Genomic DNA, 14,988 nt, shown 5'->3' on the forward strand with positions numbered 1-14,988 from the left:
ACTCTTACTGTTTACAATGACAAACCAGGCAGTTTGCACCACCATCCATACTGAGCCCAAACTATTCCAGAGGGAGAGTCAGCAAATCCTGGGATAATATTGGGCTATGAAGCTAAGAATAGGTACTGTACATGCTGTGGCCCAATGCTGTTTGTGTGTGAGAAGTACTGTACTGTACATGCTGTGGTCCAATGCTGTTTGTGTGTGAGGAAGTACTGTACTGTACATGCTGTGGCCCAATGCTGTTTGTGTGTGAGAAGTACTGTATTGTACATGCTGTGGCCCAATGCTGTTTGTGTGTGAGGAAGTACTGTACTGTACATGCTGTGGCCCAATGCTGTTTGTGTGTGAGAAGTACTGTAATGTACATGCTGTGGCCCAATGCTGTTTGTGTGTGAGGAAGTACTGCACTGTACATGCTGTGGCCCAATGCTGTTTGTGTGTGAGAAGTACTGTATTGTACATGCTGTGACCCAATGTTGTTTGTGTGTGAGAAGTACTGTACTGTACATGCTGTGGCCCAATGCTGTTTGTGTGTGAGAAGTACTGTACTGTACATGCTGTGGTCCAATGCTGTTTGTGTGTGAGGAAGTACTGTACTGTACATGCTGTGACCCAATGCTGTTTGTGTGTGAGGAAGTACTGTACTATGTAACAAAGCTGCTGGTGTTGTCATGAGAATAAGGCTGTGTGTGTATTCATGATAATGTGTGTGCATCCGTGCGTACTTGTGTTTGTGTGTATGTAGGTATTCATGTTAATCTGTGGCCAGTATGCCACACCCACCTGGGCGTGGTTGGGTCTGTGTTGAAGCTCCATGGTCTGTGCTGCCCTGTGGTGCTGCTGGGGCTGTGGTTGTGGTTGTGGCTGTGGCTGTGACTGGGGGTGTGACTGGGGTTGTGACTGGGGGTGTGACTGGGGTTGTGACTGGTGACTCTGTTGCTGTTGGTGTTGATGCTGCTGCTGCTGCAGATGATGATGCTGTTGATGCTGCTGGAGAGCGTACAGCTCCTGTTGCCGTAGAAACTGCGAGCGGGAGTACACAGCGGGGTGTTGTGGGTGTATGTGGGAGGAGGGCCCTCGGGCTCCGTACACTGGAGGCCACAGCCCAGGCTGCTCCATCACATCTAATGAAAGAGAAAGGAGTGGATCAGAGGAGCCCACACACACACACACACACACACACACACACACTCACACACACACACACACGCACGCACACTCTCTCTCACACACACACACACACACACACACACACACACACACACACACACACACACACACACACACACACACACACACACACACACACACACACACACACTCTCTCTCTCTCTCACACACACATGCACACACATGCACACACACGCACTCTCAAACTCACAAATGCATTCATGCACATGAATATGTACAAGTGCACATACACACGTCCCAGCTAGGACATAAAGTCCTGAGAACCACAGGTTTCTCAGAGCTTAGTAACAGCGTGATTGTCCAATGGTTATTTTGCATACAACTTTCCCACAACTTTATAGGAATAGTGCAGGATACCCAGCTAGCACATAACGTTCTGAAAACCATATGTTTCTTAGTTGGGAATTTCAGTACTTCAGCATAACGTTTCCTACAGGTTTCCTAATGGTTCTATATATAGGCATGTTCTCAGAATATTAAAAACTTTCCAGAAAAATGACAAGAAAACATTAGTAACATACTAAGAACGTTATTTAAAAACAAATACATTTCGTTCTCAGCATCAACAAAACTCTATCCTCTGCCATACCTGATCTTAATTAGTGGTTGTTTCCTTTGATATAGGGTCTGTTTGTTAGACTAAAATGAACATCTTTGTAGGAATTTATAAAAAACTCTGGGGGTGTAGTGAACTAATTCCATAGAGAACAGAAGATTATAGGTTCGAATCTCATTGACGGTGTGCCACTATAAAAAATGCATGATTAATGACAAAGCAAATGAATTCAAAACAGTTAACCCTAACTAAGCTAACAGTGCTGTTAAAAGTCATATTGAAACATGTTCTCAGAACGTTATTTATTACCTTCAAATTACCTATAATTTCCATTCTCAGAAAGTTAACAAAACCTTGTGGGACCATAGTAAAACGTTCTCTGAACGTACCTGCAACCTAAAAATGTTTACCGGTCAGGAAACTTATGGTGTCGTTCCCAGAACACATAGGAAACCAAAAACGTACGTACCCCATAACTTCCAAGGAACCAAATGTGCTAGCTGGGGTACACCCACACCCGCACACACACACGCACGCACGCACACACACACACACCAAGATCAACACAATGGGGGGAAAGGAGCTAAGCTGTACATAAATGTATGTCTCTCAGAAAGTATAACCCAGACATGTGCAGCATTGAGACATCTATCTGTATGTCTCAATGCTGGAACACCAGTACAGCCATCTCTCACACAAAAGCAAAGCCCTCACTTACACACAAGATAACACACACTGATCACATCCCTCTGTTGAACAAACACTGCTGATCACATCCCTCTGTTGAACAAAGACTGCTGATCACATCCCTCTGTTGAACAAAGACTGCTGATCACATCCCTCTGTTGAACAAAGACTGCTGATCACATCCCTCTGTTGAACAAACACTGCTGATCACATCCCTCTGTTGAACAAACACTGCTGATCACATCCCTCTATTGAACAAACACTGTGGATCACATCCCTCTGTTGAACAAACACTGCTGATCACATCCCTCTGTTGAACAAACACTGTGGATCACATCCCTCTGTTGAACAAAGACTGCTGATCACATCCCTCTGTTGAACAAAGACTGCTGATCACATCCCTCTGTTGAACAAAGACTGCTGATCACATCCCTCTGTTGAACAAACACTGCTGATCACATCCCTCTGTTGAACAAACACTGCTGATCACATCCCTCTGTTGAACAAACACTGTGGATCACATCCCTCTGTTGAACAAACACTGCTGATCACATCCCTCTGTTGAACAAAGACTGCTGATCACATCCCTCTGTTGAACAAAGACTGCTGATCACATCCCTCTGTTGAACAAACACTGCTGATCACATCCCTCTGTTGAACAAACACTGTGGATCACATCCCTCTGTTGAACAAACACTGCTGATCACATCCCTCTGGTGAACAAACACTGCTGATCACATCCCTCTGGTGAACAAAGACTGCTGATCACATCCCTCTGTTGAACAAAGACTGCTGATCACATCCCTCTGTTGAACAAACACTGTGGATCACATCCCTCTGTTGAACAAACACTGTGGATCACATCCCTCTGTTGAACAAACACTACTGATCACATCCCTCTGTTGAACAAAGACTGCTGATCACATCCCTCTGTTGAACAAACACTGCTGATCACATCCCTCTGTTGAACAAACACTGCTGATCACATCCCTCTGTTGAACAAACACTACTGATCACATCCCTCTGTTGAACAAAGACTGCTGATCACATCCCTCTGTTGAACAAACACTGCTGATCACATCCCTCTGTTGAACAAACACTACTGATCACATCCCTCTGTTGAACAAAGACTGCTGATCACATCCCTCTGTTGAACAAACACTGCTGATCACATCCCTCTGTTGAACAAACACTGTGGATCACATCCCTCTGTTGAACAAACACTGCTGATCACATCCCTCTGTTGAACAAACACTGTGGATCACATCCCTCTGTTGAACAAACACTGTGGATCACATCCCTCTGTTGAACAAACACTACTGATCACATCCCTCTGTTGAACAAACACTGCTGATCACATCCCTCTGTTGAACAAACACTGTGGATCACATCCCTCTGTTGAACAAACACTGCTGATCACATCCCTCTGTTGAACAAACACTGTGGATCACATCCCTCTGTTGAACAAACACTGCTGATCACATCCCTCTGTTGAACAAACACTGTGGATCACATCCCTCTGTTGAACAAACACTACTGATCACATCCCTCTGTTGAACAAAGACTGCTGATCACATCCCTCTGTTGAACAAAGACTGCTGATCACATCCCTCTGTTGAACAAACACTGTGGATCACATCCCTCTGTTGAACAAAGACTGCTGATCACATCCCTCTGGTGAACAAACACTGTGGATCACATCCCTCTGGTGAACAAACACTGTGGCTCACATCCCTCTGTTGAACAAACACTGCTGATCACATCCCTCTGTTGAACAAACACTGTGGATCACATCCCTCTGTTGAACAAACACTGTGGATCACATCCCTCTGTTGAACAAACACTACTGATCACATCCCTCTGTTGAACAAAGACTGCTGATCACATCCCTCTGTTGAACAAACACTGCTGATCACATCCCTCTGTTGAACAAACACTGTGGATCACATCCCTCTGTTGAACAAACACTGTGGATCACATCCCTCTGTTGAACAAACACTGCTGATCACATCCCTCTGGTGAACAAACACTGCTGATCACATCCCTCTGGTGAACAAAGACTGCTGATCACATCCCTCTGTTGAACAAAGACTGCTGATCACATCCCTCTGTTGAACAAACACTGCTGATCACATCCCTCTGGTGAACAAAGACTGGTGTTCACATCCCTCTGTTGAACAAAGACTGCTGATCACATCCCTCTGCTGAACAAACACTGTGGATCACATCCCTCTGTTGAAAAAACACTGTGGATCACATCCCTCTGTTGAACAAACACTGCTGATCACATCCCTCTGGTGAACAAACACTGCTGCTTTATGCTGAGAACATGGTCACCTAAACAGCAGCCGTCCCACGCTCCTCTCTCTCTCTCCCTCTTTTTCTCTCTCCCCTCTATCTCTCTGTCTCTCCCCTCTCTTTCTCTATTTCTCTCCCTCCTCTCTCCCTCTCTCCTCTCTGTCTCTCTCTCTCCCTGTCTCTTTCCTCTCTCTATCCTCCTCCTGAATAGAATGGACTCTCATAGCAGCTGTCCTGAAAATACACTGGATTGTGACTATAATGACATACTACATGATGATGATGATGACAGAGCCACTGACCAGTAACCAAATTACTGTCCCCTTGGTGCGATCGACCCTGCAGTGCTCCCTAAAACTTCACCCACCCATCCAGCCTAGCATACTCCAGCCCGCTCTCCAGGCCACATGAGTAGCTTGTGGACCAGCAGGAATGCTAGTTCCCATGTTCAAGAGGAGCATAGCTCAGCCGTTCCCCTGATGTGTCTTCTTTACAGAGCAGATAGGAATGCTGTGTGTGTGGACTGTGAATCTGGGGAGAGGGCAGCTGAGCACACTGACTATGACACATGGAGCTCAGCTTTGGGGATTCAGCTGCCCACGCCTTCTTCTCTCTCTCTGTCTCTGTCTCTCTCTCTCTCTCTCTCTCTGTCTCTTTCCTCTCTCTCCAACTCAATGTGTTTTTGTCTCTTACATATTTCACAGTCCAGTCTGATCCTCCTTCCACCCCCTCAGCCCCCCTGATGCACCATGGAACCTTGGTCCTGAAACATTAACCCGGCTAAGCTAATCTTTCCCCGGGGAAGGGTTTCGTGGATGCACTTCCCCTCTCCTCTGCAACTCCTGCGGAGCGCGGAAGGAAACACACCACTGAGGATGGAGAGCTAATTAAATTTCACAGCCTGTTCGCTGAATAGGTCCTGCTGCATAGATGTAGAGCACTGCTTTAGCTTCTTCTTCTGTGGTGTGTGTGTGTGTGTGTGTGTGTGTGTGTGTGTGTGTGTGTGTGTGTGTGTGTGTGTGTGTGTGTGTGTGTGTGTGTGTGTGTGTGTGTGTCTGTGTGTGTGTGTGTGTCTGTGTGTGTGTGTGTGTGTGTGTACATGTGTGTGTGTGTGTGTGTGTGTGTGTGTGTGTGTGTGTACATGTGTGTGTGTGTGTGTACATATGTTTTTGAAGCGCACCCTGACCCATCCAGGGACCCAGCCCTGCGGGGGACAGAACAGGTGGTGAGCTGAAACTGGGATGAGTATTCTCTGTGTGTGTGTGTTTTATAAGTGCAAACTTATATGTTTGTGTGTGTGTGTGTGTGTGTGTGTGTGTGTGTGTGTGTGTGTGCAGCATGCCCGTGTGTGTGTTTTCTATGTGGATGCGTATATATGTGTGGGTGTTGAATTGTGTGTGAGACAGCCGTTAACCTGTTAGATCTCTAGGGGCGCTATTTCATTTTTGGATAAAAAACGTTCCCGTTTTAAGCACGATATTTTGTCCCGAAAAGATGCTCGACTATGCATATTCTTGACAGTTTTTGAAAGAAAACACTCAGAAATTTCAGAATCTGCAAAGATATTGTCTGTAAGTGCCCCAGAACTCATTCTACAGGCGAAACCAAGATGATGCATCAACCAGGAAATTAGCAGAATTTCTGAAGCTCTGTTTTCCATTGTCTCCTTATATGGCTGTGATTGCGCAAGGAATGAGCCTACACTTTCTGTCATTCCCCCAAGGTCTTAGCAGCATTGTGACGTATTTGTAGGCATATCATTGGAAGATTGACCATAAGAGACTACATTTTCCAAGTGTCCGCCTGGTGTCCTGCGTGGAATTCGGTGCGCAATTGCCAGCTGCTTGTACTTTTCCATTTGATATAGGGGAGAAACCATGCGTCCAAGAACGATATATCAATGAAGAGATATGTGAAAAACACCTTGATGATTGATTCTAAACAACGTTTGCCATGTTTTCAGTCGATATTATGGAGTTAATTTGGAAAAAAGTTCGCGTTTTGAGGACTGAATTTTCGGGTTTTTTTGGTAGCCAAATGTGATGTATAAAACGGAGCTATTTCTAATACACAAAGAATCTTTTTGGAAAAACTGAGCATCTGCTATCTAACGGAGAGTATCCTCATTGAAACATCAGAAGTTCTTCAAAGGTAAATTATTTTATTTGAAGGCTTTTATGTTTTTGTTGAAATGTTGCGTGCTGGATGCTAACGCTAATGCTAACGCTAAATGCTACGCTAGCTAGCTACTTTTACACAGATTATTGTTTTCCTATGGTTGAGAAGCATATTTTGAAAATCTGAGATGACAGTGTTGTTTACAAAAGGCTAAGCTTGAGAGATGGCATATTTATTTCATTTCATTTGCGATTTTCATGAATAGTTAACGTTGCGTTATGGTAATGAGCTTGAGGCTGTAGTCACGATACCGGATCCGGGTTTGGGAGATCAGAGAGGTTAACAGAAAGCTCATCAGCTGTCGACATAATAAACTAATGCAACCAGCAAATAAAGGAAACGCTGCAGTAAAACTACTGGATGGAAAATACAACCAGCAGCAGAAAACAACAGACTGCAATAAGAGAATACAATGAACCAAAGATCAAGTGCTCAACGTTGAGGGGTAGGTGTTAAGGGGTAAGGGTAGGTGTTAAGGGGTAAGGGTAGGTGTTAAGGGGTAAGGGTAGGTGTTAAAGGGTAAGGGTAGGTGTTAAGGGGTAAGGGTAGGTGTTAAGGGGTAAGGGTAGGTGTTAAAGGGTAAGGGTAGGTGTTAAGGGGTAAGGGTAAGTGTTAACCTTTTTGGGATAGGGGCCAGCATTTTCACTTTTGGATGAATAGCGTGCCCAGAGTGAACTGCCTCCTACTCAGTCCCAGATGCTAATATATGCATAGTATTAGTACTACTGGATAGAAAACACTCTGAAGTTTCTAAAACTGTTTGAATGATGTCTGTGAGTATAACAGAACTCATATGGCAGGCGAAAACCTGAGAAAAATCCAACCAGGAAGTGGGCAATCTGAGGTTTGTAGTTTTTCAAAGCTTGGCCTACTGAATGAATACACATTGAGATATGGATAAAGTTGCACTTCCTACGGCTTCCACTAGATGTCAACCGTCTTTAGAAACTTGAATGAGGATTCTACTATAAAGGAGGGGCTCATGAGACCTCTTTGAGTCAGTGTTCTGGCAGAGTGCCTTGGTCTCATGACGCGCGCTCCCGACAGAGTTACCTCTCGTTCCAGTGCTTTTCTGAAGACAAAGGAATTCTTCGGTTGGAACATTATTGATGTTTTATGTTAAAACATCCTAAAGATTGATTCCATACATCGTTTGACATGTTTCTAAAGGACAGTAACGGAACTTTTAGAGTTTTTGTCTGGACGAAGTGCCTGCGCCTCATGATGATGGATTACTGGGCTGAACACGCTAACAACAAGTGGCTATTTGAACATAAATGATGGACTTTATGGAACAAATCAGTCATTTATTGTCGAACTGGGATTCCTGGGAGTGCCTTCTGTTGAAGATCATCAAAGGTAAGTGAATATTTATGGTGTTATTTCTAACTTTGCTGACTCCAAAATGGAGGATATTCCTCTGGCTGTTTTGGGTTCTGAGCACCGTTCTCAGATTATGCTTTTTCTGTAAAGTTTAAAAAAAATCTGACACAGCGGTTGCATTAAGTAGAAGTCTATCTTTAATTATGTGAATAACAGTTGTATCTTTTATCAATGTTTATTATGAGTATTTTTGCAAAATCATCGGATGTTTTGGAATCAAAACATTACTGCACGTAACGCACCAATGTAAACTGAGATTTTTGGATATAAATATGCACATTATCGAACAAAACATACATGTATTGTGTAACATGATGTCCTATGAGTGTCATCTGATGAAGATCATCAAAGGTTAGTGATTAATTTAATCTATATTTCTGCTTTTTGTGACTCCATCTTTGGCTGGAAAAATGGCTGTGTTTTTTTTACTTGGCTATGACCTAACATATGTTGTGCTTTCGCCATAAAGAATTTTTGAAATCGGATACGATGGGTAGATTAACAAGATGTTTATCTTTCATTTTCTGTATTGGACTTGTTAATGTGTGAAAGTTAACACCTACCCTTACCCCTTAAAACTTACCCTTAACACCTACCCTTACCCCTTAACACCTACCCTTACCCCTTAACACTTACCCTTAACACCTACCCTTACCCCTTAACACCTACCCTTACCCCTTAACACTTACCCTTAACACCTACCCTTACCCCTTAACACCTACCCTTGCCCCTTAACACTTACCCTTAACACCTACCCTTACCCCTTATCATCCACCCCTCAACCCTTACTACTTAACACCTACCCTTACCCCTTAACCCTACCCTTACCCCTTAACACCTACCCTTACCCCTTAACACTTACCCTTACCCCTTAACACCTACCCCTTACCCCTTAACACCTACCCTTACCCCTTAACACCTACCCCTCCACTCTTACCCCTTAACACCTACCCTTACCCCTTAACACCTACCCTTACCCCTTAACACCTACACTTACCACTTAACACCTACCCTTACCCCTTAACACCTACACTTACCCCTTAACACCTACCCTTACCCCTTAACACCTACCCCTCAACTCTTACCACTTAACCCTACCCTTACCCCATAACACTTACCCCTCAAACCTAAGGTGTAAAGGTGTAATGGGGTATTGGGGTAACTAAGTAAGGATGTAGAGTGACATGCAAGAGGAGAAAACCATTAAGAAAAGACAATGAACAATAGTGAGGCTCACCCAGGTGATGTGTGACAGGGTGGGCAGCAGGCTCTGTGGGTAGCACCACCAGCTGGGTAGACGGGTCCTGGGGCAGAGGCAGCACAGGCTGTAGAGACCCCGGCATGGCTGCAGAAAAACCTGGGGCGAGGTTCTGGTGAAGGGCCGAGTGGCCGATTCCTGCAACATCAGGAAGATGTTACAACAGACTCAGTAGCCATGTGTCGTTCATTACCAATACAGCTATACTGCAACACAGCCTGCAAAGGCAGCAACAGGACATGAAATAGCAAGATGAAGACTGATCTAGAATACATCTGTAGACGTCTAATTGTTTTTCATTTGTAGGGTGACACCAACACGTTGGTTATTATGGAAATACAGTTTTCTGAATTTGAATCCAATTGAACTTTCTCACCGTAGGAGTGGCTTGTCATCCAGATGGAGGGACTTCCAGTGCTCGGCAGCCAATGGTGGTGGGCCGAGTGGGCGTGTGCATGCGCAGAGGGGTCTCCTAATTGGCCAGATTGTAGGGAAGTCCCACCCGGCACCATGAGGTGAGAGGTGATGTCACCGTGACAGCTGTTGGACGGATGGATCCTTGTGAAGTCCACTGGATCCTTATTATCCCTGAGATAGAACCATTGAGAGAGAAATGAGGAGAGACAGAAAACAGAATAATATAGAGGAAGGTCAGAGTAGAGGAAGATGGTGAGAGTAGAGGAGGAAGGTTAGAGTAGAGGAGGAAGGTGAGAGTAGAGGAGAATGGTGAGAGTAGAGGAGGATGGTGATAGTAGAGGAGGAAGGTCAGAGTAGAGGAGGATGGTGAGAGTAGAGAAGGATGGTGAGAGTAGAGGAGGATGGTGAGAGTAGAGGCGGATGGTGAGAGTAGAGGAGGAAGGTCAGAGTAGAGGAGGATGTGAGAGTAGAGGAGGAAGGTGAGAGTAGAGGAGGATGGTGAGAGTAGAGGAGGAAGGTCAGAGTAGAGGAGGATGTGAGAGTAGAGGAGGATGGTGAGAGTAAAGGAAGACACCTACTTGAAGACCTGTTTTTGACACTACAGTGTTACGGTAGCTAGTAATGAGTCTAGGAGCGGCTGTTAACTAACTGTAAACAACTTTAACTGTGGGGTGAAACAATACACTTATTTACTGTTAGGTAGATAATGTTACCACTCTATGCTAGCAAACACAATGCTGCCTCCAGAACTGGTAGGGTGTCTCCAGAAATGATATGTTAACATGTTGCTGTTTGTGACACATCCTCTTTCCAAGCGTATAGTGACAGCCTTGGTAGGTCTACGTTTTGTTCTTGTTGACGTCTGTAATCAGAAAGTTGCCCAGCTGTGTATGATGATGTCATATTGCTGAGTAACGTCAGAGTCTCACCTGATGTAGGCCTCTCTGTCTCGGTCCAGGCAGGTCAGACCCATCCGCTCTCCACTCATCCTCTTCCTCTCCTCCTCTCCTGCAGGGTCTGAGGGGTACAAGGAGCGAGGAGGTCCTAGGAGACAAATATCAGTTCAGGGAGAAGTCTTAACCACCTTTCCCCTGATGAGCCCTAACCCCCAACACGCAATCTCTGCACCTCACAAATATCTATCTAAAACTAACATTAAGGGTGGAATCTCTAACACTAAGTCCCAGGGAACACTAAGTCCTCTGTGCCACTAACTTACTCTCACCCCCTTACCAATGGGTCTTGCTTCTACCTGCCTCTCTCCCAACCATACCTACTACAGCTCTACAGCCTGCCTCTCTCTCTCTATCTCTCTCTCTCTCTCTCCCAACCATACCTACTACAGCTCTACAGCCTGCCTCTCTCTCTCTCTCTCTCTCTCTCTCTCCCAACCATACCTACTACAGCTCTACAGCCTGCCTCTCTCTCTCTCTCTCTCTCTCTCTCCCAACCATACCTACTACAGCTCTACTGCCACAGACTCAGATCTCCTGCCATGTAGTCCTCTCTCTCTCTCTCTCTCTCTCTCTCTCTCTCTCTCTCTCCCAACCATACCTACTACAGGTCTACTGCCACAGACTCAGATCTCCTGCCATGTAGTCCTCTCTCTCTCTCTCTCTCTCTCTCTCCCAACCATACCTACTACAGCTCTACTGCCTGCCCCTCTCTCTCTCTCTCTCTCTCTCTCTCCCAACCATACCTACTACAGCTCTACTGCCTGCCTGCCTCTCTCTCTCTCTCTCTCTCTCTCTCTCTCTCTCTCCCAACCATACCTACTACAGCTCTAATGCCTGTCTATCTCTCTCTCTCTCTCTCCCAACCATACCTACTACAGCTCTACTGCCTGCCTCTCTCTCTCTCTCTCTCTCTCTCCCTCTCTCTCTCCCAACCATACCTACTACAGCTCTACTGCCTGCCTCTCTCTCTCTCTCTCTCTCTCTCTCTCTCTCTCTCTCTCTCTCTCTCTCTCTCCCAACCATACCTATTACAGCTCTACTGCCTGCCTCTCTCTCTCTCTCTCTCTCCCAACCATACCTACTACAGCTCTACTGCCTGCCTCTCTCTCTCTCTCTCTCTCTCTCTCTCCCTCTCTCTCTCCCAACAATACCTACTACAGCTCTACTGCCTGCCTCTCTCTCTCTCTCTCTCTCTCCCTCTCTCTCTCCCAACCATACCTACTACAGCTCTACTGCCTGCCTCCCTCTCTCTCTCTCTCTCTCTCTCTCTCTCTCTCTCTCCCAACCATACCTACTACAGCTCTAATGCCTGTCTATCTCTCTCTCTCTCTCTCCCAACCATACCTACTACAGCTCTACTGCCTGCCTCTCTCTCTCTCTCTCTCTCTCTCTCTCTCTCTCTCCCAACCATACCTACTACAGCTCTACTGCCTGCCTCTCTCTCTCTCTCTCTCTCTCTCTCTCCCTCTCTCTCTCCCAACCATACCTACTACAGCTCTACTGCCTGCCTCTCTCTCTCTCTCTCTCTCTCTCTCTCTCTCCCAACCATACCTATTACAGCTCTACTGCCTGCCTCTCTCTCTCTCTCTCTCTCTCTCTCTCTCTCTCTCTCTCTCTCTCTCTCCCAACCATACCTACTACAGCTCTACTGCCTGCCTCTCTCTCTCTCTCTCTCTCTCTCTCTCCCTCTCTCTCTCCCAACAATACCTACTACAGCTCTACTGCCTGCCTCTCTCTCTCTCTCTCTCTCTTTCTCTCTCTCTCCCAACCATACCTACTACAGCTCTACTGCCTGCCTCTCTCTCTCTCTCTCTCTTTCTCTCTCTCTCCCAACCATACCTACTACAGCTCTACTGCCACAGACTCAGATCTCCTGCCATGTAGTCCTCTCTCTCTCTCTCTCCCAACCATACCTACTACAGCTCTACTGCCACAGACTAAGATCTCCTGCCATGTACTCCTCTCCTCCTCTCTTTTCCTCCCAGTGCCTCTAACTGTTTAGTCAAATAAAGCTGTTTCTACTTTAGGCTTTGGCAAAGCCCGCTGTTTATTTTTCATCAGCGAGGTCTTCCAAAGGTCGTAGATAAATAATCTCTGCTCAGTTCCCCTGCTCCTTCTGTTTATTTAAGCAAGTGACCCCAAAGGCCCGGAGGTTACCCCCGTACCTTTCATGGAGGGGTGCACCCGCCCCTGCCGGCTGTTGGTGTGGGCGTCCACCGGGCGACAGGACGGTTCCCTCTGCCTCGCCACGGCGACTGCGATGCCCACAGGCGGTTGGCGCACCTCTCCCTCACCGTGACCCACCGCCTCGCCCACCTCCCGGCCACGCCCCCCACAGTCAGAGCGCTCGCCGTCATTGGCCGGACCCTTCCTGGTGGGCAGGGCCTGTTGTTGTTTGCTGCCTTGCAGGGTGCAGCTAACCCCGGGGGCTCCACCTCCAGGACCCCCAAGACCAGCGGATTTGAGGCTCCCCAGGCCTCCAAAGGGACTCTTCTGGGAGAGGAGCAGGGGCTGCTGGGTGCTGTACTTCAGCAGGCTCTTCATGGCACTGCTCTCCTCCTGGGCCTGTGAGGCGACCTGGGGGTCTTGCTGCTGCTGAGAGGGGGCTGGGGGTGGAGGTGGCTGGGGCTGGGGAGAAGGATGAGGAGGGAGGCCCATACCTTGCCCTGGTTGTTGCTGGGGCTGTTGTCTGCCACCACTGAGAGACTCCATGTAGGCCTTCCGCTGCTGCTCCTCCTCTGCATGGTGGACGTGGTGAGGCCTCATGGCCCAGGGAGGAACCGGAGGCTGCTGGGGGTGATGCTGCTGTCCCTGCCCACTGTTGCTGTAGCCGTACGGGGACATCTCCAGCTTCCTGTTCAGGTCCTGGTTCTGTTTGTTGTTCTGGTTCAGCTCTGCTGCTGGGGCGTCCGGGCCAGGCCCACCGTGCTGCTGGTGGCGAATACGGGCCACCTTCTGACCATCTCTCTGTAAGGAACAACTCCCACCGCCTGCACCTGCCCGACCCCCCAGGGGTGAGGCGTTGGGCAGGGGGCCCGGGAGGGAGCAGTCTCTGTAGGGGGAGGTGTTGACTGAGTGGGGGAGGGAGTGTCCGGCCTTGGCGCCCTGGGGAAGAGAGGGCCGGAACACATCGGTGGTGTCCACTCCCACACTATTGATGCATTCGACGCTGCGAGAACGCACGGCTTGGTGCTGCTGGGGCTGGGGCTGCTGGGGAAGGGGTTGTTGGGGCTGGGGTTGTTGTGTCTGGGGCTGTTGGGGCTGGGTTTGTTGGGGCTGGGGCTGTTGGGGCTGGGGCTGCTGGGGAAGGGGTTGTTGGGGATGGGGTTGTTGGGGGTGGTGACTCTGCTGCTGCATCCAGTCCGGGGTCTTCTCAGCCTTTCTGTACAGCTGCTGCTGCTGTTTCCTGTGCCAGTTACTCTTCTCCATGGCCTTGTCCTTGGCACTGCCGCCCCCACCCACCAACCCCTGGCAGTCAGGTGGGGTGCCCATCTGGAAGGGTTGCCCGCTGGACTTGTCCCCCAGGTGTCCTCCCCCTACAGATGGTATGAACGTGGGCCCTGTCACTTTGGGGTCTCGCCCCCCTCCCCCTCCCCTCTCGTGCGGCGAGGGGTTGGTTAGAGGGGCAGGTGGAGGCGGGCAGAAGAAGTCCGGGTGGTGGTGTGTGTGGGGGTGGTGGGGATGGCTGGGGTGGAGCTGAAGGCAGTGGAACCCCCCCGGATGCGGGTGAGGGTGGTGGTGGGGGTGGAGGTGGGGGTGGCCTCCCCCAGCGGCTGAACCCATTTGCAGGGGCGGCGCCACAGAGTAGGGAAGGGCGTGGTGGAGCATCTGGCCCCTCCCCTCCAGACAGTCCGAAGGCTGCTCGCTGATCCTCATCTCGCCGCTCACCCCTTCCTTGGTGCAGCGGATGTTCCCCCCACCCTCCATGTGTCTGTGGCTGGCCTGTGTCTGAGCCCCCCTGCTCCCCACCACCTCCCCCCCATAGCTAGTCATGGAAGCCTTGGCTCCCCCCGTCCCAGAGTCCCCCCCGTTCTGCATCTTTCCATTGAGCAGGCAGGCGC

The 14,988-nt window shown here is 48.3% G+C and overlaps 1 protein-coding gene across 7 annotated transcripts in view; it reads right to left on the reverse strand.

Annotated features, from left to right (window-relative positions):
- LOC110486089 (BAH and coiled-coil domain-containing protein 1) overlaps positions 1 to 14,988 on the reverse strand; it is a 186,404-nt gene that overhangs the window by 57,769 nt on the left and 113,647 nt on the right. For all 7 annotated transcript variants that reach the window (XM_036941861.1, XM_036941858.1, XM_036941862.1 and 4 more), the window contains 5 exons: positions 13,093 to 14,988; positions 10,901 to 11,015; positions 9,931 to 10,142; positions 9,534 to 9,692; positions 787 to 1,127 (listed from right to left, as the gene is read on the reverse strand). The exon at positions 13,093 to 14,988 is cut by the window's right edge and continues 435 nt beyond it. In XM_036941861.1, coding sequence (XP_036797756.1) covers positions 787 to 1,127; positions 9,534 to 9,692; positions 9,931 to 10,142; positions 10,901 to 11,015; positions 13,093 to 14,988 — 2,723 coding nt within the window. The remainder of the gene's footprint in view (positions 1 to 786; positions 1,128 to 9,533; positions 9,693 to 9,930; positions 10,143 to 10,900; positions 11,016 to 13,092) is intronic.

Source organism: Oncorhynchus mykiss, chromosome 13, assembly GCF_013265735.2.
Source record: "Oncorhynchus mykiss isolate Arlee chromosome 13, USDA_OmykA_1.1, whole genome shotgun sequence".
Taxonomy (NCBI): Eukaryota; Metazoa; Chordata; class Actinopteri; order Salmoniformes; family Salmonidae; genus Oncorhynchus; species Oncorhynchus mykiss.